This window comes from Telmatherina bonti (genome assembly GCF_933228915.1).
Source record: "Telmatherina bonti genome assembly, chromosome: 14".
In the NCBI taxonomy this organism is placed as follows: domain Eukaryota; kingdom Metazoa; phylum Chordata; class Actinopteri; order Atheriniformes; family Telmatherinidae; genus Telmatherina; species Telmatherina bonti.
Window position 1 is genome coordinate 36,378,898 of NC_136612.1, and position 25,148 is coordinate 36,404,045.

Genomic DNA, 25,148 nt, shown 5'->3' on the forward strand with positions numbered 1-25,148 from the left:
CTGGTCCCCTGAGGCAGACATCATCTCTATACTGATTGATCTAATAAGAGATTTCTGAACCGCTGGATACACAGACGTTTGCTTTTCCAATTTAGAAGGATAGTTTTCTTTGCGATACATAAACTGGTGAGGATTATGTTTGCAGAATTAAATCCTGTGTTATTTTTACCCAAGTGACCCAGTAGGCCCAGTTTTGGGGTTTGTAGGGATGTTACATTTTAAGCAATTTGACAGATCTTTACATACCTGAAACCAGAATTTCTGGACAGGTGGGCAAGACCACAAAGCATGGTAGTAGCTGTCAATTGTGTTGTCAGTACAGTGTGAACATATATTTGATTGTGACAGACCCATCCTGAACATCCTGTGTCCTGTATAATGACTTCTATATAGAATTTTAAATTGTATTAGAGGCTTGAAATCTTTACTGACTCGTCTGATTTCTGCTTTTCATTCAGAACTTCTGGCTTCAGTTTGTGGCCGTAAACTAAAATTTTCTCTGAAGAAGAAGTTCCAGTGTGTGTTTGAGGGGATCGCTGAAGCAGGAAAGCAAACCCTTCTGAATGAGATCTACACAGAGCTCTACATCACAGAGGGAGGGGCTGCAGAGGTCAATGATGAACATGAGGTCAGACAGATTGAAGCAGCATCCAGGAAAGCAGACAGAACAGAAACAACCATCAGACTAGAAGACATCTTTAAACCCCCACCTGGAAGAGATGAACCAATCAGAACAGTGATGACAAAGGGAGTGGCTGGCATCGGGGAAAACTGTCTTAACACAGAAGTTCACTCTGGACTGGGCTGAAGACGAAGCCAACCAGGACATCCAGTTGACATTTCCACTGACTTTCAGAGAGCTGAATGTGCTGAAAGAGAGAACGTTCAGCTTGGTGGGACTTATTCATCACTTCTTTACTGAAACTAAAGAAGCAGGAATCTGCAGCTTTGAAGACTTCCAGGTCGTCTTCATCTTTGACGGTCTGGATGAGTGTCGACTTCCTCTGGACTTCCACAACAATGAGATCCTGACTGATGTTACAGAGTCCACCTCAGTGGATGTGCTGCTGACTAACCTCATCAGGGGGAAACTGCTTCCATCTGCTCGCCTCTGGATAACCACACGACCTGCAGCAGCCAATCAGATCCCTCCTGACTGTGTTGGCATGGCGACAGAGGTCAGAGGGTTCACTGACCCACAGAAGGAGGAGTACTTCAGGAAGAGGTTCAGAGATGAGGAGCAGGCCAGCAGGATCATCTCCCACATGAAGACATCACGAAGCCTCCACATCATGTGCCACATCCCGGTCTTCTGCTGGATCCTTGCTACAGTTCTGGAGGATGAGCTGAAAACCAGAGAGGGAGGAGAGCTGCCCAAGACCCTGACTGAGATGTACACCCGCTTCCTGCTGGTTCAGACCAAAGTCAAGAAGGTCAAGTATGATGGAGGAGCTGAGACAGATCCAGTCTGGAGTCCAGAGAGCAGGAAGATGATAAAGTCTCTGGGAAAACTGGCTTTTGATCAGCTGCAGAAAGGAAACCTGATCTTCTATGAAGAAGACCTGAAAGAGTGTGGCATCGATATCACAGAAGCCTCGGTGTACTCAGGAGTGTTCACACAGATCTTTAAAGAGGAGAAAGGACTGTATCAGCAGGAAGAGAAGGTGTTCAGCTTCATCCATCTGAGTCTTCAGGAGTTTCTGGCTGCTCTTCATGTCCGTCGGACCTTCATCAAGTCTGGAGTCAATCTGTTCAGACAGAAGAGGTTTAAATCAATAAAACATGATCTAAAACGTCTCCATCAGAGTGCTGTAGACGAGGCCTTACAGAGTCCAAATGGACACCTGGACTTGTTCCTCCGCTTCCTCCTGGGTCTTTCACTGGAGACCAATCAGAGACTCCTACGAGGCCTGATGACACAGACAAGAAAGAGCTCACAGACCAATCAGGAAACAGTTCAGTACATCAAGAAGAAGATCAGTGAGAATGTGTCTGCAGAGAGAAGCATCAATCTGTTCCACTGTCTGAATGAACTGAATGATGGTTCTCTAGTGGAGGAGGTCCAACAGTCCCTGAGATCAGGACGTCTCTCCACAGATAAACTGTCTCCTGCTCAGTGGTCAGCTCTGATCTTCATCTTACTGTCATCAGAAGAAGATCTGGATGTGTTTGACCTGCAGAAATACTCTCCTTCAGAGGAGGTTCTTCTGAGGCTGCTGCCAGTGGTCAAAGCCTCCAACAAAGCTCTGTAAGTACATATATAGCAGGATGTGGAGAAACATACTGATGCTGCTTTTAATGGACATCATGGAACACATTACTGCTGGTCTATTTCCTCTCCAGACTGAGCAGCTGTTCCCTATCAGATGGAGGATGTTCAGCTCTGTCCTCAGTTCTCAGCTCCCAGTCCTCCAGACTGAAGGAACTGGACCTGAGCATCCAGGACTCAGGAATGAAGAAGCTGTGTGATGGTCTGCAGAGTCCACATTGTAACCTGGAACGTCTCAGGTAAGTTTCTCTGCAGTTTCTACTTAAAAGAACCTTTGAATGAAGATTTTCTACTTTGTCTTCAACTTTGAGTGAACAATGGCTCTAGTCCTGCTCCTTTATCACCTTCATAACATCAAAGTCTTACTCTTCTAGATTCTTAACTCATTGGCTGCCAGGCATCATTGTAGCAGAAAGCTCAGTGCCATTTGGCTCATTCAATTCTATTCAGCTTTATTTGTACAGCGCCACTCCACAACAATGTTGTCACAGGGCACTTTACATACACAAAATTTCAAGCCAATTCATACATTTCCAATAATAGAAACCAACTGATTGCATCGAGTCACGACTTTGATCCAATCCCCCATCCTGAGCATGCATGCAGTGACAGTGGGAAGGAGAAAACTCCCCTTTAACAGGAAGAAAACCTCCAGCAGAGCCCAGCTCAGGGAGGGCAGCCATCTGCCTTAACTGGTTGGGGTGGAGAGGACAGGAAAGACGTATCGATATGTACAAGTAAATTTATTCAGGAAGACCTGCGGAAAAAAGGAGAATTAAGTTAGAGACGCCAATATTGGCATATATTTATATATTAGAGAAATAGAGCAAAGTACAGAGGTATATCTGTAGGGACTGCAGAATGTGGGGGCTGATTTGGCCAGGTGTGTGTGGGGCATCTTCAGGGTGCACACGAGGCGAGCATTCACAACATAATTTGACGCGTGATCGGTGCACACTCGGGTGGTGCAATTTGGAGATGTTTTGATGCGTGCTTGGCCAAATCGGTTTTCCATATAGAGAAACCATAAAAGCACAAAAGACATCTAAAGACATCCAAAGAAGTCTAAAGAGGCCTCGTCTACAAACTTCACAAAGTCCAATTAAAGCTTCTGGATAAAGTAAAAACAATGAAACTTTTTACAGCTCCTCATTAGAAGTTAAGCAGATATTCTGCCTTTACAGTGCTTTTTTCTTCTTTCAAGGAATGTATCTTAGTTGTTCATTAAATGTGACAGAAATTTAACACAAATATTTTGTTCAATTCCTTCTCTTCAGACTGACTAGATGTTCCCTCTCAGATGGAGGATTTTCAGCTCTATCCTCAGTTCTCAGCTCCCAGTCCTCCAGATTGAAGGAACTGGACCTTGACCTGACCATTGAGGACTCAGGAATGAAGAAGCTGTGTGATGGTCTGCAGAGTCCAAATTGTAACCTGGAAACTATCAGGTTTGGGGTTTTTTTGTTTTGCCTATTAAGTTTCATAAAGTACTTGTGATACATTATTCTGGAACATATCTGGACTATGTAGAAATGAATAGAATACAGAATGTATGGGATAATTCCAGACGAGGTGTCCATTATCAGTAATGAATGGACTCTACGGAATCAACTGTCCAACGTCAAGTCCATTCATGTCTGATAATGGACACCTTGTCGGACATCATCCCGCTTATACCAGGGTCACTTACCAAAGAAATATTAAGTCTATTAGTAGTACCTTAATGTTGGTTTTTACCGCTAAATTCGTAAGTTTTTCAGAAGCGACTGAGTGGACTATTTAATATTTCTTGTGAGACATTGCCAAGGTAACCGGCTCTGGCTACAGAACCTGCAGCTTGGTCGGCAGCAGCTGTCATATCAGGCCTCATTAGTGGAGGGAAGTGAGATGATGCTTAACCTTATGTTACGTGCTACAAACTGTCATTTCAGAGGGCAGGTGGACCTCTTACTGCTTGTGTGTCCAGAGGATGATGCCAAGTTTTGTTGCAAACAAAGTCCACAGATAGTTTCCTAAATTGATTTTATTGTAAGAAATATCACCCAGCCTTCACTCTAATCTTTGTCATCCTATAAATTGTTCAATTCCTCCAGCATCACCTCCTTATGTCACATCTCCTTCTTCTTATATTCTCATCTCTTTCTCTTCTGCTGCATCTCAGTCTTCAGGATGATCTGATTCACAAAAAAGGTTAGAGGAAACTATAAAATCACTCATTGTCATGCTTCTAAGATAGGACTCAAGCGGAGGAAAGTTCGAGTGAGAACAGGCTTTTAATCACAAAACTTCTTTAGGATGGCGATCAACTGGGACAGGTGTGCGTCTCATTAAGTGCAGCTGCAGGTGAGAGGGAGAAGAAACTGAGCGGCAAGAGCAGGAAGGCCTGAAGCAGGAGGGAACGGTCACATGAGACTGTCTGCTGTCTTGCCGTTGTGATAAATAATCTGAAATAATTTCTGTTAACATGTTCGGAGTTTCTGTTGCCACGGTTACCAACTATGTTTGAGTCCTGGCAATAATGTAGAACAACAAGACTGTTGCCCCTCCCTGAGCCGTCACCCCTCCCTGATCTGTCACCTTATTGCGGTGGAAGGGTTTTTTGTGTCCCGAAGATCATAGCAGCGATGTTGTCTGAGGCTTTATGCCCCTGTTAGGGTCACCCATGGCAAACAGGTGTCAAGGGGAGGGACCAGACCAAGCACGGCTCATCGACCCCTATGATGACAACAAACCTGGGTATAAATGTTACCTTGCCCGGACGCAGGTTACCGGGACCCCCCTCTGGAGCCAGGCCTGGGGGTGGGGTACAAGAGCGAGTGTCAGAGTGAGCTCCAACTCCCACCTTGAAGCAGAGCTTCAAACATGTCCCGAGTGAGGCGGGGGACATTGAGTCCGAATGGGCTGTGTGCCGTGGCTCTATTGTTGAGGTGGCCACCCGGAGCTGTGGCTGTAAGGTCGTTGGTGCCTGTCGTGGCGGTAATCCCAGGACTCGTTGGTGGACACCAGCAATGAGGGATGTCGTCAAGCTAAAGAAAGAGTGCTATCCGGCCTTCTTGGCCTGTGGGACTCTGGAGGCAGCTGATGGGTACCAACAGGCTAAGCGGCATGCGGCTTCAGCTGTCGCCAAGGCAAAAACTCGGGCATGGGAGGAGTTCGGCGAGGCCATGGAGAAAGACTTCCGGACGGCTTCGAGGCAATTCTGGTCCACCATCCTGCGTCTCAGGAGGGGGAAGCAGTGCTCCGTCAACACCGTGTACAGTGGAAATGGGGAGCTGCTGACCTCAACTCATGACGTTGTGGGTCGGTGGAGGGAATACTTCGAAGACCTCCTCAATCCTACAAACACGTCTTCCGATGAGGAAACAGAGCTGGGGGACTCAGGGGTGGACTCTCCTATCTCTGGGGCTAAAGTCCCTGAGGTGGTCAAAAAGCTCCTTGGCGGCAAAGTTCCTTAAGGCTCTAGATGCTGTGGGGCTGTCCTGGCTGACACGCCTCTGTAGCATCGTGTGGACATCAGGGACAGTGCTGCTGGATTGGCAGACTGGGGTGGTGGTCCCCCTTTTTAAGAAGTTCTCTTCGGGACCGGAGGGTGTGTTCCAATTACAGGGGAATCACACTCCTCTGCCTCCCTGGTAAGGTCTATTCAGGGGTCCTGGAGAGGAGCGTCCGCCGGACATCTCGGATTGAGGAAGAGCAGTGTGGTTTTAGTCCTGATCGTGGAACAGTGGACTAGCTCTCTTTGGGGGCATGGGAATTCCCCAACCAGTCTACATGTGCTTTGTGAACCTGGAAAAGGCATACGACAGTGTCCCCCAGGGGCTCCTGTGGGGGGTACTCCGGGAGTATGGGGTACTGGACCACCTTGTACGAGCTGTCCGGTCCCTGTACGACAGGTGTCAGAGCTTGGACCATATTGCCGGTAGTAAGTCAGATTCGTTTCCGGTGAAGGTTGGACTCCGCCAAGGCTGCCCTTTATCACCCATTGTGTTCATAACTTATATGGACAGAATTTCTCGGCGCAGCCGAGGTGTTGAGTGGATCCGGCTTGGTGCCCTCAGGATTGGGTCTCTGCTTTTTGCAGGTGACGTGTTGGCTCCATCTGGTCGTGATCTCCAGCTCTCACTTAAGCGATTTGCAGCCGAGTTTGAAGCGACTGGGGTGAGAATCAGCACCTCCAAATCTGAGACTATGGTCCTCAGCCAGAATAGGGTGGATTGCCCTCTCCGGAACTGGAGTCAGTTCCTGCCTCAAGTGGAGGACTTTAAATATCTCAGGGTCTTGTTCACGAGTGAGGGAAGGATGGAGCGCGAGATCGACAGATTGATCGGTGCGGCATCTGCAGTAATGCGGACTCTGGGCCGGTCTGTCGTGGAGAAGAAGGAGCTGAGCCAGAAGGAGAAGCTCTCGATTTACCAGTCTATCTACGTTCCTACCCTCACCTATGGTCATGAGCTGTGGGTCGTGACCGAAAGAACAAGATCTCGTATACAGGCGGCTGAAATGAGTTTCCTCCGCAGAGTTGTCGGGCTCTCCCTGAGAGATAGAGTGAGGAGCTCGGTCATCCGGGAGGGGATCAGAGTAGAACCACTGCTCCTCTGCATCGAGAGGAACCAGTTGAGGCGGCTCGGGCATCTGGTCAGGATGCCTCCCTGGTGAGGTGTTTCAGGCACGTCCCTCTAGGAGGAGACCCTAGAGAAGACCCAGGACACGCTGGGGGGATTATATATCTTGGCTGGCCTGGGAACGCCTCGAGATTGCGCCTGCAGAGTTGGCAAATGTGGCTGGGGAAAGGGAAGTCTGGGCTTCCTTGCTTAGGCTGCTGCTCCCGTGACCCGACCCCGAATAAGCGGCTGAAAATGAAGATGAAGATGAAAATGAAGTCCTGAACTTTTTATAGGTGTCCAACAACACTTTTTAACTGACATCCTGCAGCATATCAGAGTAGAGAATTCACCCAGACCATGGTATTCAACTTTCAATTCAATTCAACTTTATTTATATAGCGTCAAATCACGGCAATGCCATCTCAAGACACTTTACAGACAGAGGGGAAAACATAATGAAAGCCAATTCATAATGGCCTATGTAAGGAAACCAACAGATTGAGTTGAGTCCAACTCAATCTCCCATCCTGAGCAAGCACACTGGCGACAGTGGGAAGGAAAAAACTCCCTTTTAACAGGAAGGAAACCTCTGGCAGAACCCGGCTCAAGGACAGGCAGCCATCTGCCTCTGCTGTGTGGGGGGAAGAGGACAGAAAGACATCAGACAACAGGAACTGCTACTCCCGGTCAGGGAGACCTGCTGAGACAGGAGACATACATGTTAATGATGCAACACTGTTATTGGGGGGGGGATAAAAGAGAGAGATAAAGAGAAAAAGAAAGAAGCTCAGTGTATCAGGAAATGTCCCTCAGCAGTCTAAACCTATAGCAGCATAACTAAGGGATGCTAACCATCCCTAGCTATAGGACTTATCAAAAAGGTAAGTCTTCAGCCTAGTCTTAAAGGTGGGGAGGGTGTCTGCTTCCCTAACACTAACTGGGAGCTTATTCCATAAGAGAGGGGCCTGATAACCAAAGGCTCTGCCTCCTGCTCGGCTCTTTGAGACTCTCGGAACCACAAGTAAGCCTGCAGTCTGCTAACGAAGTACTCTGCTTGGTATATAAGGAACTATGAGGTCTTTGATATATAGTGGTGCCTGGCTGTGGAGGGCTTTATATGTAAGGAGAAGGATTTTAAATTCTATTCTAGATTTAACAGGCAGCCAATGAAGAGAGGCTAAAACTGGAGAAATATGATCTCTCCTGCTGGTTCTGGTCAGGACTCTGGCTGCAGAATTCTGGATCAGCTGAAGGCTTTTCAGGGCATATTTAGGACAGCCCAGTAATAGAGAGTTACAGTAATCTAGTCTCGAAGTAACAAAAGCGTGAACCAGTTTTTCTGCATCACTCTGAGACAGAATGTCCCTAATTTTGGCTATATATATAACTATATAATATATATTATATATATTTGGTATAACTCCAGATGAACACATTAGCATGAAAAAGGTTCTTACAATGTCAGTTCCTTCAGCCTTACCTGATTTAGCTCAGGTACCGTATTTTCACGACCATAAGGCGCACCGTTCTAAAAGGCGCAATCTCAGTTATGTGCGCCCTTTCTGTATTTAACACATACATAAGGCGCACCTGACCATAGGGCGCGGGTTTTATGTACCGGTACAATCCACGCCCACACTTCCCCCTTTAACATTCTCAGTGCACACAAGCATACAAGTATGCTTAGATAGATAAGCATAGAGCGGGAGCAAAACAGAGTTTGGTTGTGCTTTATTTAAGTATTGATTACAAAGTACTAACATTTTTTAATCATCAATCAATCATCAATAGGTGCGGGCATTGTAAAACACACGGATAAAACAAGCACACAAGTGTGCATATTTAAAAATAGACCGGGACCAAAACTGAGTTTGGTACTCACATTTACCCCACGGTAATCGTCATCAGTCAAACCCATCAAAGTCCTCATCCTCTGTTTCTGAATTGAACAGCTGCGCTAAATCTCCTGCAAACATGCGAGGTTCACTTTCTTCACTGTCAGTCACTTTCCGTGCCGTGCGGCTCCTCGGAAATTATGCCAGCTTTTGCGAAAGCGCGGATAACAGTGCCAGCAGACACGTTAGCCCAGGCGTCTGTCCTCGGGCCACCTTGCCTTATGTCCACGGAAACTCAGCTGCGTCTTTTTTACCTGTCGGAGCTCGTTTTCCATCTTCCTCCACTTGCGAACCATCGATTTATTAATCTTAAATTCTCCCTCGGCTGCTCGATTTCCATGTTGCTTGGCGTAGTTGATGGCCTTCAGTTTAAACTGTGTTTAATAAGTGTATCTTTTTGCCATTTTCAGGGTTGTTAGAAAAAGGTGTTCTGCATAACGCACATACCTGTTCTTTTATATGCAATCAACGCCCAAGCTTCACCCTTTAACGTTCTCATGGTGTTCTCTATACGTCCGATTACAACGACAACAACATGCACACAAAGGGCGCACTGCACTATAGGGCGCACCGCACATTTTGAAGAAAATCTAAGACTTTTAGTTGCGCCTTATGGTCGTGAAAATACGGTAGTTAATAACTGACAAGCAGTTAGACAGAACAAGTTGAACACTTACTCATTTGAAATTAAACTTTTGTTTTTTGTAATAATCTTCCAGGAATATTAGTTATGAATAAACAAATGAGATTTTGGTTTACTGTTCCTGATGCTTCGATCCAGAGTTATGCTGAAGAAAATTACTTCCTTCTGTCTTTCTCTGTCATCTTTTCATTAGCTTGACTGGAAAACATGGTGGAGTTGAGTAAAAGTGGTGCTAGAATTTCTTAAGATTTCATAAAGCAAATTTTCATAATTTTTCTTTGTTGCATGAGTCTCTCAGCTCATCATCATCATTTAATGAGGCATCATTTTAACATAAAAGTTATTAATGTTTTTCATTTTCAGACTGAGCAGCTGTGTCCTCTCAGGTGAAGGGTTTGAGGCTCTGTCTTCACTTCTCAGCTCCAAGTCCTCCAGGAAGACAAAGGTCACGGTTGAAGTTTCAAGGTTAATTTCATACTCATTTGCATGCTTACATGAAACAAAGTTTGTACTCAGGATCAGCAGTGTAGAAAATCCTAAAAATACAGTAATTTAGTCCTGTGTAAAAATACTAAAAAGCAGTAACATCAGAATAAAACTACAATGCAGGGTTACAACTGAGCAGCATGTTTAGAAAAACTAAACCAGCAGTAAAACTAGACTTGATCATTGATGAATCAAGAGTGAAGCAGAGTCCAAACTGTTAAGTGGAAACTATCACGTCAGGTTTCTTTGCTTCTGACATGTTTTGTCTTGTTGCAACTTCTAGAGATTTTTAGTTACAGGTAGGAATGATTTTGTGTTGTGCTTGGTGGTCCACCACGGTAGCTCCAGTCTGGTGCTGAATCAGCTGCTGTGACTGATCAGCATATCACGAAAGTTGGTATGAGGTGTCGTCCAATACTCTTCTTCACCTGGACACCATCCTGCTCTCTGGCCCCCTTGTGACAAAGTCCAGTTCCATCCCCACAGCACTGCTGGTTTTACACATCAGTTTATTGATCCTGCTGGCATCATCTACCTTTGGCATGCAACAGCAGTGAGAATGGTGCCGACCAGCACCGACTCCTTAAAATTCCCAAGAATCATCGGGAAAATGTTGGAAGACTTCAGCATGCTGAGAAAACAGAGGCGCTTTGACCTTACCTATAGATGGTTCTAATGTTCTCTGTCCAGTCCAGTTTGTTGTCAGTGTACACCAAAGTGGTTCTGCTCAGACCGTGTGACAAAGTTGTTATAGAAAAAATTCAATTCAGTTTGAATTCAGCTTTATTTTCGTAATGCCAATTCACAACAAAGTTGTCTCCGAACAGTTTTACAGTTAGATAATTGTATTTCAGTTAGCCTTCACTTATCCTCATCACCATGTTATAATGTTACAGAATTTTATTATTACTGAGGATGATATGTCATTAGGAACATTATTGTATTGCTTAAACCACAGTATCATTATGGATGTGTTTCGTTGTTGTGAAACTTGCTGTACCTTTATCCACTTTATTATTACATGGCAAACTGAAGATGTATCATTGATTATTGATCAAATGAAATATGTTTGCTGATTGTGAGATAGCTGTAGCTGATGGGAGAAATTTGCACAATCTCTACTATAAACTTCACAAAGTCCAATAAAACCCTCTGGATAAAGTAAAAACAATTAAACTTTCTACAGCTCCTCATTTGAAGTTAAGCAGGTATTCTACCTTTACAGAGCTTTTTTCTTTTTTAAAGAAATGTATCTTAGTTGTTCAATAAAATTAAATCACAAAAATTGAACACAAATTTTTTGTGCAATTCCTTCTCTTCAGACTGACTGGACGTTCCCTCCCAGATGGAGGATGTTCAGCTCTGTCCTCAGTTCTCAGCTCCCAGTCCTCCAGACTGAAGGAACTGGACCTGGACCTGAACATCAAGGACTTGGAAATGAAGCAGCTGTCTGTTGGTCTGCAGAGTCCACATTGTAACCTGGAAACTCTCAGGTTTTGTTTTGTTTTACTTATTTAATTTCATAAAGACTTTGTAATACAATATTTTGGAACATTTATGGACTATTTAGAAATGAACAGAACAGAATACTAAGGGGTCATTACCAACGAGGTGTCCATTATCAGTAATGAATGGACTTCACAGAAGCAACTACAGATTTTGTTTCAAACAATCAAAGTCCACAGATAGTTTAATTGTTTTTATTGCAATAAATATCATATAGCATTCACTCTGGTCTTTGTCATCCCCTACTTGTTTAATTCCCAGACCATGGTATATCTCCAGATTAACAATTAGCATGAAAAAGTTTTTTGTAAGGTCAGTTCATTCAACCTTACCTGATTTAGCTTATGTAGTTAATAACTGACAAGCAGTTAGACAGAACAAGTTGAACACTTACTCATTTGAAATAAAACTTTTGTTTTCTGTAATAATCTTCCAGGAATATTAGTTATGAATAAACAAATGAGATTTTGGTTTACTGTTCCTGATGCTTCGATCCAGAGTTATGCTGAAGAAAATTCCTTCCTTCTGTCTTTCTCTGTCATCTTTTCATTAGCTTGACTGGAAAACATGGTGGAGTTGAGTAAAAGTGGTGCTAGAATTTCAGAAGATTTCATAGAGCAAATTTTCATAATTATTCCTTGTTGCATGAGTCTCTCAGCTCATCATCATCATTTAATGAGGCATCATTTTAACATAAAAGTTATGAATGTTATTCATTTTCAGACTGAGCAGCTGTGTCCTCTCAGGTGAAGGGTTTGAGGCTCTGTCTTCACTTCTCAACTCCAAGTCCTCCAGGAAGACAAAGGTCACGGTTGAAGTTTCAAGGTTAATTTCATACTCATGCGCATGTTTACATGAAACAAAGTTTGTACTCAGGATCAGCAGTGTAGAAAATCCTAAAAATACAGTAATTTAGTCCTGTGTAATACTAAAAAGCAGTAACATCAGAAATTCAACACAAATATTTTGTTCATTTCTTTCTCTTTAGACTGACTGGACGTTCCCTCTCAGATGGAGGATGTTCAGCTCTTTCCTCAGTTCTCAGCTCCCAGTCCTCCAGACTGAAGGAACTGGACCTGGACCTGAACATCGAGGACCCAGGAATGAAGAAGCTGTGTGTTGGTCTGCAGAGTCCACATTGTAACCTGGAAACTATCAGGTCAGTTTCAGCTTCAAACATTCTCTCTATGATACAACAATCTGGAAAGACTTTGAAATATTGTGAATGAAATATGTCCAGCAAACACATTATGCAAACTGACAGATACATTTGTTTTATTTGGGATTTAAAGCAGTGGTTCTCAAACCTTTTATAGTGTGTAATAGCTGAGAAAATAGTGAGGTCTCCAAGTACCTATGAAGAACGAACAAAACAAAGTATGAGAAAGATGTGCATCTAGTAGCTGGTGGAATGTGCTTTGGTGTTCTCTGTTAGGAGACTCCAGAGATGGCTTTACGACAGTGTCTTATTCACCAGGTCACAACTGGTTTTATTACAGTGTGGTGTGGTTTAAAGAAACCAGCATTCGCTGACGGTCACATGACACACACCAGTCCCAACAAACCAGGCATAAATACGTTAGCTCTGTAGTTCCAGCAGACTCGCAGTTTGAAGTGAGTGGGTTTAAATATAGTGTTAGTATATGGCACTGCAGTCACATTACTGTGCAAGGAATGCTGGGACACTGAGTTCTGTCAAGACAACAGGGACTTTTCTACACAAATATAGAACCAATGGTAACACTTTATCATAACTACACACTACGAGGCATTGGTTAAACATTGACAAATACTGAATTCATCATTTACAAAGCATATTTCTGACAGTAAAACTCATTTGCTTATGGTTTATAATAACACTTGTAGATGTTTTACTCATCACTTATCAGCACATTAGTTACGTGTTAAACATTCCGTAATTCATCCATCCATCCATCTTCTGCCGCTTATCCAGAGTCGGGTCGTGGGGGCAGCAACCTAAGCAGGGAAGCCCAGACTTCCTTTTCCCAAGCCACATTTGCCAACTCTGCGGGGGGGATCCTGAGGCGTTCCCAGGCCAGTCAAGAGATATAATCCCTCCAGCGTGTCCTGGGTCTTCTCTAAGGTCTCCTCCCAGAGGGACGTGCCTGGAACACGTCACCAGGGAGGCGTCCAGGAGGCATCCTGGCCAGATGCCTGAGCCACCTCAACTGGTTCCTCTCGATGCGAAGGAGCAGCGGCTCTACTCTGAGCGACTCGCGGAAGACCGAGCTACTCACCATGTCTCTAAGGGAGAGCCCGGCCACCCTGCGGAGGAAACTTATCTATTTATCAATTTCACGCTCCATCCTTCCCACACTCATGAACAAGACCACAAGATATTTAAACTCCTCCACTTGAGGCAGGACCTGACTCCTGACCCGGAGAGGGCAATCCACCCTATTCCGGACCATGGTCTCAGATTTGGAGGTGCAGATTCTCACATCAGCCGCTTCACACTCGGCCGTGAATCGCTCAAGTGAGAGCTGAAGATCACAACCAGAAGAAGCCAACAGGACCACATCATCTGCAAAATGCAGGGACCCAATCCTGAGGCCACCAAGGGGCGGCAAGGCCCCGGGGATAGATGAGATCCGCCCGGAGTTCCTTAAGGCTCTGGATGCTGTGGGGCTGTCCTGGCTGAAATGCTTCTGCAACATCTCCTGGACATCAGGACAGTGCCTCTGGACTGGCAGACTGATGTGGTGGTCCGCGTTTTTAAGAAGGGGGGCCGAAGGGTGCGTTCCAATTACAGGAGAATCACACTCTTCAGCCTCCCTGGTAAGGTCTATTCGGGTATCCTGGAGAGGAGGGTTCGTCGGATAGTCGAATCTCGGATTGAGGAGGAGCAGTGTGGTTTTCGTCCTGGTCGCGGAATAGTGGACCAGCTCTATAGCCTGGGCAAAGGAGTTTGCCCAACCAGTCTACATGTGCTTTGTGGACTTTTTGCGGATGACGTGGTCCTGTTTCATCTGGCTGTGATCTCCAGCTCTCACTTGAACGATTCACAGCCGAGTGTGAAGCGGCTGGGATGAGAATCAGCACTTCCAAATCTGAGACCATGGTCCTCAGCCGGAATAGGATGGATTGCCCTCTCCGGGTCGGGAGTCAGGTCCTGCCTCAAGTAGAGGAGTTTAAATATCTCGGGGTCTTGTTCACGAGTGAGGGAAGGATGGAGCGTGAGATCGACAGACGGATCAGTGCGGCATCTGCAGAAATGCGAACTCTACGCCGGTCTGCCATGGTGAAGAAGGAGCTGAGCCAGAAGGAGAAGCTCTCGATTTACCAGTCGATTTATGTTCCTACCCTCACCTATGGTCATGAGCTGTGGGTCGTGACGGAAAGAACAAGATCTCGTATACAGCTGGCTGAAATTAGTTTCCTCCGCAGGGTGGCCGGGCTCACCCTTAGAGATAGGGTGAGGAGCTCGGTCATCCGGAAGGAGATCAGAGTAGAGCCACTGCTCCTCTGTATTGAGAGGAACCAGTTGAGGTGGCTCAGGCATCTGGTAAGGATGCCTCCTGGACCTCCCTGGTGAGGTGTTTCAGGCACGTCCCTCTAGGAGGAGACCCCAGGGAACGCCTTGGAATCCCGCCCGCAGAGTTGGCAAATGTGGCTGGGTAGAAGGAAGTCTGGGCTTCCCTGCTTAGGCTGCTTCCCCCACGACCCTTGAGCCGGGTTCTGCTGGAGGTTTCCTTCCTGTTAAAAGGGAGTTTTTTCCTTCCCGCTGTCGCCAGTGTGCTTGCTCAGGATGGGAGATTGAGTTGGACTCAACTCAATCTGTTGGTTTCCTTATATAGGCTATTATGAATTGGCTTTCATTATATTTTCTTCTGTCTGTAAAGCGTCTTGAGATGGCATTGCCGTGATTTGACACTATATAAATAAAGTTGAATTGAATTGAATTGGGTTGAATTGACCCGACCCCAGATAAGCGGCAGAAGATGGACGGATGGATGGATGGAAGTCATTACGGAATTAAAGATGTGGGTGATGATCCATCTATTAACTGGATGAGTCACGAATGAACTGCAGCTGATATGTAGACTGATGATGAGTCTTTTCATGAAGTATTGACAAGTAATTAACAGACCATCTATTGGTGTGTAAAGTTTTATAACAGGGGCAGGTATAAGATTATTTTGCTTTTGCACAGCCATGCGAGAAATGAAAAATAAAAGTTCAAGATACAGGAAGTGACTGCAGCAGGCGACACACAGGTTGGTCCATGTACATTTACTATGTTGAAAACTTTCTCCATGATTTTCCTCTTTCTATCCAGGCTGAGTGTGTGTGGTCTCTCAGAGAGAAGCTGTGAAGATCTGTCCGCAGTTCTCAGCTCCCAGTCCTCCAGTCTGACAGAACTGGACCTGAGTAACAACAACCTGCAGGATTCAGGAGTGAAGAAGTTGTCTGGTGGACTGAAGAGTCCAAACTGCAAATTGGAAACTCTCAGGTCAGGATTCATCACACTGAGTGTTTAAAATCTCATGACTGAATCCTTATCGCTACGTGTTTGTGTGTGAGTCTGTGTGTGAATAGTTTAATCAACCTGCTGAATGGTTTGATTATTAACAAGCTGCGAGAATCTAATGTTTAATTCAGTCCTTGTTCATTTTATTGATTTAAAGAAACTAATACTTTCACGTACATTCAGTGAAGTGTTTTCTGAAGGTGTTTAATTCACGTCACTATCAAGGGCGTAGCCATCATTTTAGAAGTGAGGGGGACAAATTGCTTAGATCTATAGAATGATTTATCATCTTCCGCTATTCAATCAATCAATCAAAACCTTATTTGTGGACCACTTTCATACCATGAGGTAACCAAAGTGTTGTACAGGTAAAATAAAATAAATCAACATTAATAGCATAAAAATAAAAACATTTGAAAGACAATAAAATAGTTCAAAGACAAAATAAGACAGAAAAGACCTTGTGGTCCTGCTCTCTGGAGTTAAAAATCAACGTAAAAAGATGAGTTTTTTAAAGAGACTTCAATTGCATCTATCCTTAGCAGCTAAAGAACCACATAACTATAAACAGCACAGGACCAGGGAACCAACTTTAGTTCTTTAAAATGATAAACTATCAAACTCTAAAGCCAAAATCTAAAATCTAAAGCTGCTAAACTGGCTGAGTTGACAGAGAAGGACCCTGGAGCGTCTACAGGGAGAGTAATCAGATTAATATGTGCCAAATGACAACACTGAAAACATAAAGTTCTGTGAAACACCGTTCCTGTTTAAATATCAGTGCTAAAATGACATGGAAGGGACAGGGTAACAGGCTAATAAAGCCACATGATTTAATATAAAGAAAAAAGTGACGAGTGAAAGTGAAACAATAAACATGTCAACATTAAGATGCTGCTATTTTATCATTTATTTTATCACCAATGATGACAGCACAGATGTGTAAAATTATTCAGTTAAACAGAATACTGCCTGATACAGCAGTCATTACATTTGCAAATAAATGAATTATAAACAAATGTTGTCTTCTAAATGACAGAGAAACTAAATCTGTGTATTTCCTTTTTGAAGGAAATCAAAGACTACAGGCTAAAAAACTATATTACAAAATAATATCATGAGTTCTAAAATTAATTTTACACTCAAGCAGAAACAGTAATATGATCAAAATAAATAACAGTTTATGTTAACGTTGGGGGAGGGGGCGGCTATACCTAAATAAATTAAAAATGAATTAACTGAACATACAGTAGTAAAAGTGAAATTGTTGTAGAATTTAATCCCAAAATCCTTTTGATGCTATCAATATTTCCTCTTAGTCAGTTGTAACAGAGTCATTCTAAGGCAGGACTTTAGTTATAATTTCTCCTGCTGTGAAGACCATCCATGTCCATCCCTGCTACTGGCCCCTGGACCACTGTTTCCACCCTCATCCTGCTCCTTCTGTTGGATAAAATATGTGCAAAACAACAGTAGGATCAACTTCTGTGCAGAAATGAAGAAAAAATGGGTTCATTCCTGGGGGGTAAATTAGCAAAAATTCAAGCAAGGATATTATTTCTTTAGAACCATGTTACTTCCATAGAAGTAAAAAGTACCCATCCAAATAATTACCTGAGAAAGAATAAAAAATAATCTAGAAAAAAAAACTACTGAAATGGTGTGTAGCCCGACATCTGATTTTAATCATCAAATAACATTAACGTAATCATTAAATCAAAATAATAACCAGCAATAATGAAACTCATTTACTTTAAACTTTAACTACCACAAAAAATAATCAAATCTTTACAAATATAACAGATATATTCTATTCTATTATATTATATTATCTATTATATTCTTATTTTCTACCCAGAAGTGATAATCTTAGAGAGGCTTAAATAGTAGCCTGACTGTACTTCAGTAATAGCAGCTTATTATTACTTTAGAATAATAATAATACTCAAGTAAAAACATTTTTGCAACCAAACAACTGCCAAGAGTACAATTTATCCAAAAGGTTATTCAAGTAAATGTAGATACTACTACCTCTGCCTTAACTAGTTTGCTTAGCTAATTTAATTTACATCTATCTGTCATCTTTATAATTCACATGGTGACATAAACAATCCAGAACGTCTGTTTCAGCTCAACAGTGTCGACATTCAGCAACATGAATAATCTGACGCGGTTTTTTAGTTTTTTGGTCTCTTAGCTGGTTTGGTGAACATGTTAGAAGATGGGAATGCCAAAGACAGATTCCTCTGTTGCCACACGGTGTATGTTATTAGCCGCCATAGCTTCCCTGCTTGTGATGCGTTTAGATGCGGCTCGGAAAAACACGTTCAGCATATAAAAATAGTGATTAAGTGGTTATAACAGCTGTAAAAAGTGTGGGGGACAGAGGACAGAGATGCGGGAAGTGTGGGGGACATGTCCCCCTTGTACCCTGCGAGTGCCATGTCCATGGTCACTATATTGATTAAAAAGATGTGACTAAACATAGCAGGAGCAAAAATGGGGGCTTAAATTTTTTAAGTAGACAACACCAGACCGGGGGAAGTCTCACCCCAGTCACCTTAATTAATCAGTCATCCACCCACCTGCAGTTTGGGAGAGCCAGCAGGGATCCAAGGAGTCCAAAAACAGCAGAGGCCTTCCAGATGTTGGGCACAACGAATCCCTGTGCCTGTGGAAGCACACAAACCTATTGCTAGAGTGAGTAACTTGGCAGGTTGTTGGGAAAATACTACACTGTACTGCAGCAAAGGATTTAAACTGCCCCAGCACCAAGCACCAGGAACACCTGCCCACATATAAAGGTGTTCTGCACCACCTAGCAATCATTGCCGAATAAACCACCCCTTGGGGAGACAGTGTGGGAGGGAGAAGTCCTGCTCCACCACATAAATATTATAAATCATCAACACTGTGTGTTTTCTTACATTTGGGCTTATCTGCAGGCTAAAATGTCTTCACAGCATTTCATAGTTAGTCCTCTCTGACTGAAGTTTTAATCATCGGTCCTGAAGACAAGAGCATAATTTTGCATAATTTTAAATCCTCTGTGTGTAAGAAATCTGGGTGTTATTTTTGACTCTGAGCTGAATTTTATTCCACAAATCAGACATGTTACAAAGACAGGATTTTATCATCTTAAAAACATCGCCAGAGTCTGCCCATTTCTCCCTCTTGCCAGCACGGAGGTACTAATGCATGATTTTATTTCTAGTAGACCAGACTATTGTAATGCCCTGCTCTCGGGTCTTTCCAAAAAGAGTATTTCTAGTTTACAACTACTGCAGAACTCGGCAGCACGAGTTCTGACCTGTTTTTAAGGTATGAGCCCTCGCAGACCCTGAGGTCCTCAGGTACCGGCCTTTTAGATCTTCCGAAAGTTCGTACCAAAACATATGGCGAGGCCACATTTCAGTATTACGGGCCTCGCCTATGGAACAGCCTGCTGAGGGCCTCAGGGCTGCAGAGACTCTTGATGTTTTTTTTAAAAAATAAAAAAAAAAGCTCAAGACCTACCTTTTTAGTTTAGCTTTTAACTAAATTTTCACATTCTTATTTTAGCCTATATCTATTCTTCTTTTAGTTAATTTGATTTATATATTTTATATATTTGTTTACATATTAGCATAAATTTTATTATTTTTTAATGAATTTTACTTTTGTTTTGTTATTACTCCAGTTCTCTCCTCCTTGGGATCCTTTTCACCAAGGGCTGCCCCTGCTCTGACTGCATGGGTGTTGCTGTGGGGGCTGTTCCTGTCTGGCGGGTCGGGATCCAGCGCTAAAGCATTACAGTTGTGGCGTGGGTCCTGTCTGCCCGGACCCGGGTGGCCCCCATGGTGATGGCCTGGGTGGTCTTGGGTGGGGGTAGCCCTTTATGTAGATGCACCCTGAGGACATCGTTTCCTTATCTGGTGCACATCTGGTGCACATGTACCTGGCCATTCATCTTCTTTTAACTGTTATAGGGGCTAATAGGGCATGGGTGATGGTTGTTGTGGGTGGGTGTAAAGGGACTATGGGTGTACGTGTGTGTGTGTGTTTTTATCTATTTTGATGGAAATTGTTTTATTATGTAAAGCACTTTATATTGTTTTTAAGCACGAAAAGTGCAATAGAAATAAAGTTTGATTTGATTTGATTCTCTGGATATGACTCAGTTGCTTCAGCCTTCAACATGCTGCCAGTGTCTGAGGTCCTCTCTTCTTTTATTGGTCCCTTGTACTCATTCCAGGACTTGACAAGAACGTCTTTCCAGGCAGAAGACTTCACTATAAGTCCCTGGAAGTACAGGCAGACACAAGTTTCTCTTGCTGCTAGTTTCTTTAAAGATATCTCCACAAATTATTCTATGAAACCTTAAGGAAAATATTAAAAGGAAGGGGATGCAAAAACTGTCAGTCTAACAATAATAACACATACAGCTTGTATAAAAGCTTTAACCACATGAAATCCAGACAAAAACCAAAGTTAAACATATAATTGTTTGCTAGGTGCAGCGCAACAACACAAACGTCCAGTTCTGGAAATAACAGAAGTGTTTTATTGGGATTATTGTTGGTCCCGCCACATTGTGGAATGCTTTACCATTATTTCTACATAGTTTGGTCTCCATGGACCCTAAAACTCTAAAGCAGCAAAAATCAGTTTATTCTTTGTTCAGATTCACCTCTTATGTCTGTTTCTTTATTTCTGTTTTATAAATGTTCAATAAAACTGAATTTATTGACCAATTTAACACATTTAAAAAATAGTCAAGCATTCAACATCTCAAACATTAACATGTCCATGAAACAGGTAAAGCAGTCTGCAGTTAAACATGCTGGTTGGACCAGGACATCTTTGAGTCGACATTGAACATGAGCTCTAATTAAATCTTATTTGCATTTTTCCTTGGAACTTTCTCTCCAGGCTGAGTGTGTGTGGTCTCTCAGAGAGAAGCTGTGAAGATCTGTCCTCACTTCTCAGCTCCCAGTCCTCCAGGCTGACAGAACTGGACCTGAGTAACAACAACCTGCAGGATTCAGGAGTGAAGAAGTTGTCTGATGGACTGAAAAGTCCAAACTGCAAACTGGAAACTCTCAGGTCAGGTTTCATCAGACATTCGACGTGACTTAACAGGAGGATGATGTTTAAATATTTAGTCGTTGTCATATGACTCAAATGCCCGCTGCACTGCTGATATGGGTACGTTACCTGTTACAGCTACAGAGCTGTGTGAACACGTAGCAGAGCTGATTTAAAGTTGCTGATTTTTCCTCTTCTATTCAAGCCTGTAAGACCCCATCCCCAGACTCCCTACCCCCCAGACCTCACGGCTGTATGAGCCGTGCTCTTGGAAACAAAACCAGTTAATATGTGGTGAAACCTGAAAATGGGACATTTGTCACAAACTGAGTCATGAAATCAGGAACAAATAAAAACAGACGCCACAATGTGAGGCGGATCCAGTTTTTCATCCAGCTTTACTTCTACTGCAAGTCTCTGAGTTTTGCCATGTGTGTTGTTTTCTGCAGCCTGTCAGGATGTCTGATCACAGAGGAAGGCTGTGCTTCTCTGGCCTCGGCTCTGACCTACAACCCCTCCCATCTGAAAAATCTGGACCTGACCTACAACCATCCAGGAGAGTCAGGAGTGATGCTGCTGATGGCTGGACTGAAGGATCCACAAAGACTCAGGTATGGAGAGGCTGCCAGAAGTGTGTGTGTGCATGCGCACGTGTGTCTGTGTGTGTGCCTGGTATACAGCTGTCTGCTGGTTTTAAACAAAAAGCAGTGAGGTTCCATCGATACAAGTTGCTCCTTAGTGCGGAGCTGATCGTTCATCCAAAGCAGAAATTATGATGACGGTGGATATGACAAGACGTTATATTTCTTCACATGTATGGAGTTCCAACGTGCATGGTAGAGGACACGCAATTTCTGTACATTACAACTGTCTTCAAAAACGGGTTTATTTTTACTAGGCACCAAACTATTGGAAACATATATGAATCAATAAATCACCTACAGAGGAACAAAGTGAGAGAAGTAACAGGAACGAGCTCCACAACATGAAACTATAACTGCAGCTACATGTGATTAAACCAACACAATATAACCATATAAGCATGTGTTTCAGCAAGTGCAAGAAATGAGGAGTGAGTTGTGTTTCATAAAGTGTGATCATGTGAAGGCAACCAGGCCTGTCTGAGGAACAGTAACAGATAACCAGAGCCCCAAGACCTGAGAAATCAGCTGCCACCACGTAGCAGGAAAGCTGGGAAGTCTGTCACAGTGACAGCCATTGTCAGGCTGGTTACTTCTGACCAACCAGTGAAATGTGGACCACATGCACATTTCACTGGGAGAGAGTCTGTGGAGGAAGTTGGGGTCTGTAACTTCCCTCCTGTTCATGTGACAAAGCCCTGCAGCGGGTCAAGCAACACTCAAGCTTGTCCCAGTTTTGGTCACACTGCTGTGGACCACTGACTCAGACCTCTACTCTTCCTCCTAACTTAAACTAACTTAAGATCCAGAGCTTTATGTGTCTGCTGCTTAAACAGAGCAGTGCTTCCCTCAGCAAAGAGCACCTGTTTCACCAAACCCACAGCAAAACACACAAGTGCAACAAAATGAAAAATACGGCTCTACCAGCTTCCACCACCACCCACCCAGAAGACAGCAGAGGAAGAAGAATTCACTGACACAACGGCGCACGCCTACGCTGGACTGTCTCATCTGTGTCCCTGCAAAGATGCTGCACGACTATAAATCCTGATGGAGGCTCATTTATCTGCACATGCAGGAAAAGAAGTCACGGTAACAACAAAGAATCTGTGCGTATTATTGATCAGAAGCTGATGGATCAGACTTCAGTGCCGGGTTAGATCAGGAGTTCCTGCAGAGTTCTTCATCTGTGAAGAGATGAAAAGCAGAAGATGGTTGGAAGAAGAAATTGGGACTTCCACACAGCAGAGTTGTTGGTGTGGGTGTGGACCAATCAGCTTCCTGATTCTGTTCCTTCTAGTCTGGAGATGCTCCAGGTGGACGTGTCCACATGTTGGACGTCTCCTTTCTCAGTGTAGAACAAAGTGTGTATGAGAGACATGTCATGTCCATGTTAGCATGCTCTGACCCCCCTCCTCCTTTCAGGGTGGAGCCTGCTGGAGAAGCATGGTTGAGACCAGGTCTGAGGAAGTGTAAGTGTGTTTTTCACTGGATTCATCACATTCAAACATCTTCACACCGTCCCGTCACTCATTCATCAGTCACATCAAAGTGTCAATAGATCAATAAGTGCAGCTGGATTGTGTTTGTTCTCTCCATCAGATTCCTGTCCACTCACCATCAACGTCAACACAGTGCACAGATACCTCAAACTGTCTGACAACAACAGGAAGGCGACGTTTGTGGAGAAGCTTCAGTCATATCCTGATCATCCAGACAGATTTAATGATTGGTTTCCTCAGCTGCTGTGTGAAAATGTTCTGACTGGTCGCTGCTACTGGGAGGTGGAGTGGAGAGGAGACATTTCTATAGCAGTGAGTTACAGAGAAATCAGCAGGTCGTCTGCGTTTGGATGTAATGATCAGTCCTGGAGTCTGAGATGCTCTGATGATGGAGGCTACTCTGTCTGTCAAAATAACATACATGCACGCATCTCCACCTCCTCTGTCTCTAACAGAGTAGCAGTGTATGTGGACTGTCCTGCTGGCTCTCTGTCCTTCTACAGAGTCTCCTCTGACTCCCTGATCCACCTCCACACCTTCATCACCACATTCACTCATCCTCTCTATGCTGGGTTTAGAGTCGGATTTGCTTCCAGGTCTGGTTCCAGGTCTGGTTCCAGGTCTGGTTCCTGGGTGTCTCTGTGTGGAGTGTAAAGACTCTGCTGGCAGCAGAGAAGCTGATGAACAGATGCTTCAGGCTGTACATGTCTGTCTCTTTAACTCAGAAACATCTTTTCAGATTCAGTTTGTGTGTGAAACTCTTCTAAATGATTCTAGGAAACTTCCTCTTCAGTCCTTTAAAGATGGAAGCTGAGCTTCTTCCAGGATCCACATGTTGTTTTTCTGTCTGTTTCCAGTCAAAGCTTCACACTGAGTATCAGGATGTTGTGTTCAGCTCATGTCGGCTGCAGTTAGTTTCCTCAGTTTGTTTGCTTTGTTCTGTTTTTATTTGGACTTAATGAAAATGTTTTTCTTCATTATTCACAACAATGTTGATTTGTTTTCTTCAAATGTCTGATTTGTAGCTGAAATGTAGAATCAAAAGAATTGAAATAAACATTTCCTGGTAAACTGGGAAAGATCCAGCTGTAATCCCTACAGACCAGTTGGACTGGGCTGAACTCCAGTCTGACACTTGGTTTTGGTCTATCCGGTCCGGTCCAAGTCTCTAAAGCAGAAAGTGAACAGAAGAAAGCCGTCCAGGTCTCTGAAAGCCTCCATCATCTGTTACGGTGTGTTCAGACCAAACGCGCTTTGAGCATCAAGGGGGACAGGTTTCCATGTAAAGTCTATGTGGAAGCGCGGCAAGGGGGCATCGAGCTTTCTCGCGTCGTGTTTTGAACGTTGGCGTTCTGCGTGGAGCGTGGCGAAAATTTGAGAAGTTTTTTAAGCTCGACGCGCTTTCCGCACAGAACACGCATCACATGCCAGAGATGGAAAATCTGAACTTTGGCCGCTTGATGTGGGGCGTCAACCAATCAGAGCGATCAGCCCGCAGCTCCTGGAAGATTTCTGTGGTGAACCCAGACACGGGGCTGAGATGCCATTACTCCGTGCAATATTTAGGATAACCATTCCTTGCAAAAAAGCTGAAAGTTACTGATTTGGCAACGTAGCAGGATACGTAGCGTGGGAATGCTTTTTTGGGGGGGGAGGCTGCTCTCTGCTGAGTGCAGCTCTTGTTGCATTATCAGTGACTATCACTGCCCTACGACGTCCTCAAGCTTTATTTAATAAATAAAACCATGCCATCGCTCTACTGAATCCGCCATCATTCATACTGATCGGAAGAAAAGCTCCGCCTTTCCCCTTCTCTTTTCCGTCGCGTTTGCCGCTCGTTCCAGACAAGCGGCAAACGTGGCAGGAGCGTTAGGAGCATTTTAGTCGTCGGACACAAAAGTGGCAGTTTAGTGACCAGCATCGAGCGTTCAGCGTTTTGAGTGTTTTTGACGCTCAGAGCGCGTTTAGCCTGAACACACTGTGAACCTGCTGGTGAGAGCTGCAGAGTGTGTTTCCTCCTATGACCAGCAGAGGGCAGCATGA

General features: G+C 43.9%; 1 protein-coding gene across 1 annotated transcript in view; it reads left to right on the top strand.

The window, feature by feature from the left end:
* The window catches only part of LOC306765691 (NACHT, LRR and PYD domains-containing protein 3-like), a gene marked incomplete at both ends in the record, with an annotated part of 26,510 nt that extends 1,362 nt beyond the window's left edge, over nucleotides 1-25,148 (top strand). The window contains 10 exon segments of the mRNA XM_079253175.1: nucleotides 459-763; nucleotides 765-2,248; nucleotides 11,220-11,390; nucleotides 12,392-12,562; nucleotides 15,704-15,877; nucleotides 20,807-20,980; nucleotides 21,412-21,573; nucleotides 23,029-23,075; nucleotides 23,206-23,684; nucleotides 25,074-25,148. Coding sequence (XP_079109301.1) covers nucleotides 459-763; nucleotides 765-2,248; nucleotides 11,220-11,390; nucleotides 12,392-12,562; nucleotides 15,704-15,877; nucleotides 20,807-20,980; nucleotides 21,412-21,573; nucleotides 23,029-23,075; nucleotides 23,206-23,684; nucleotides 25,074-25,148 — 3,242 coding nt within the window.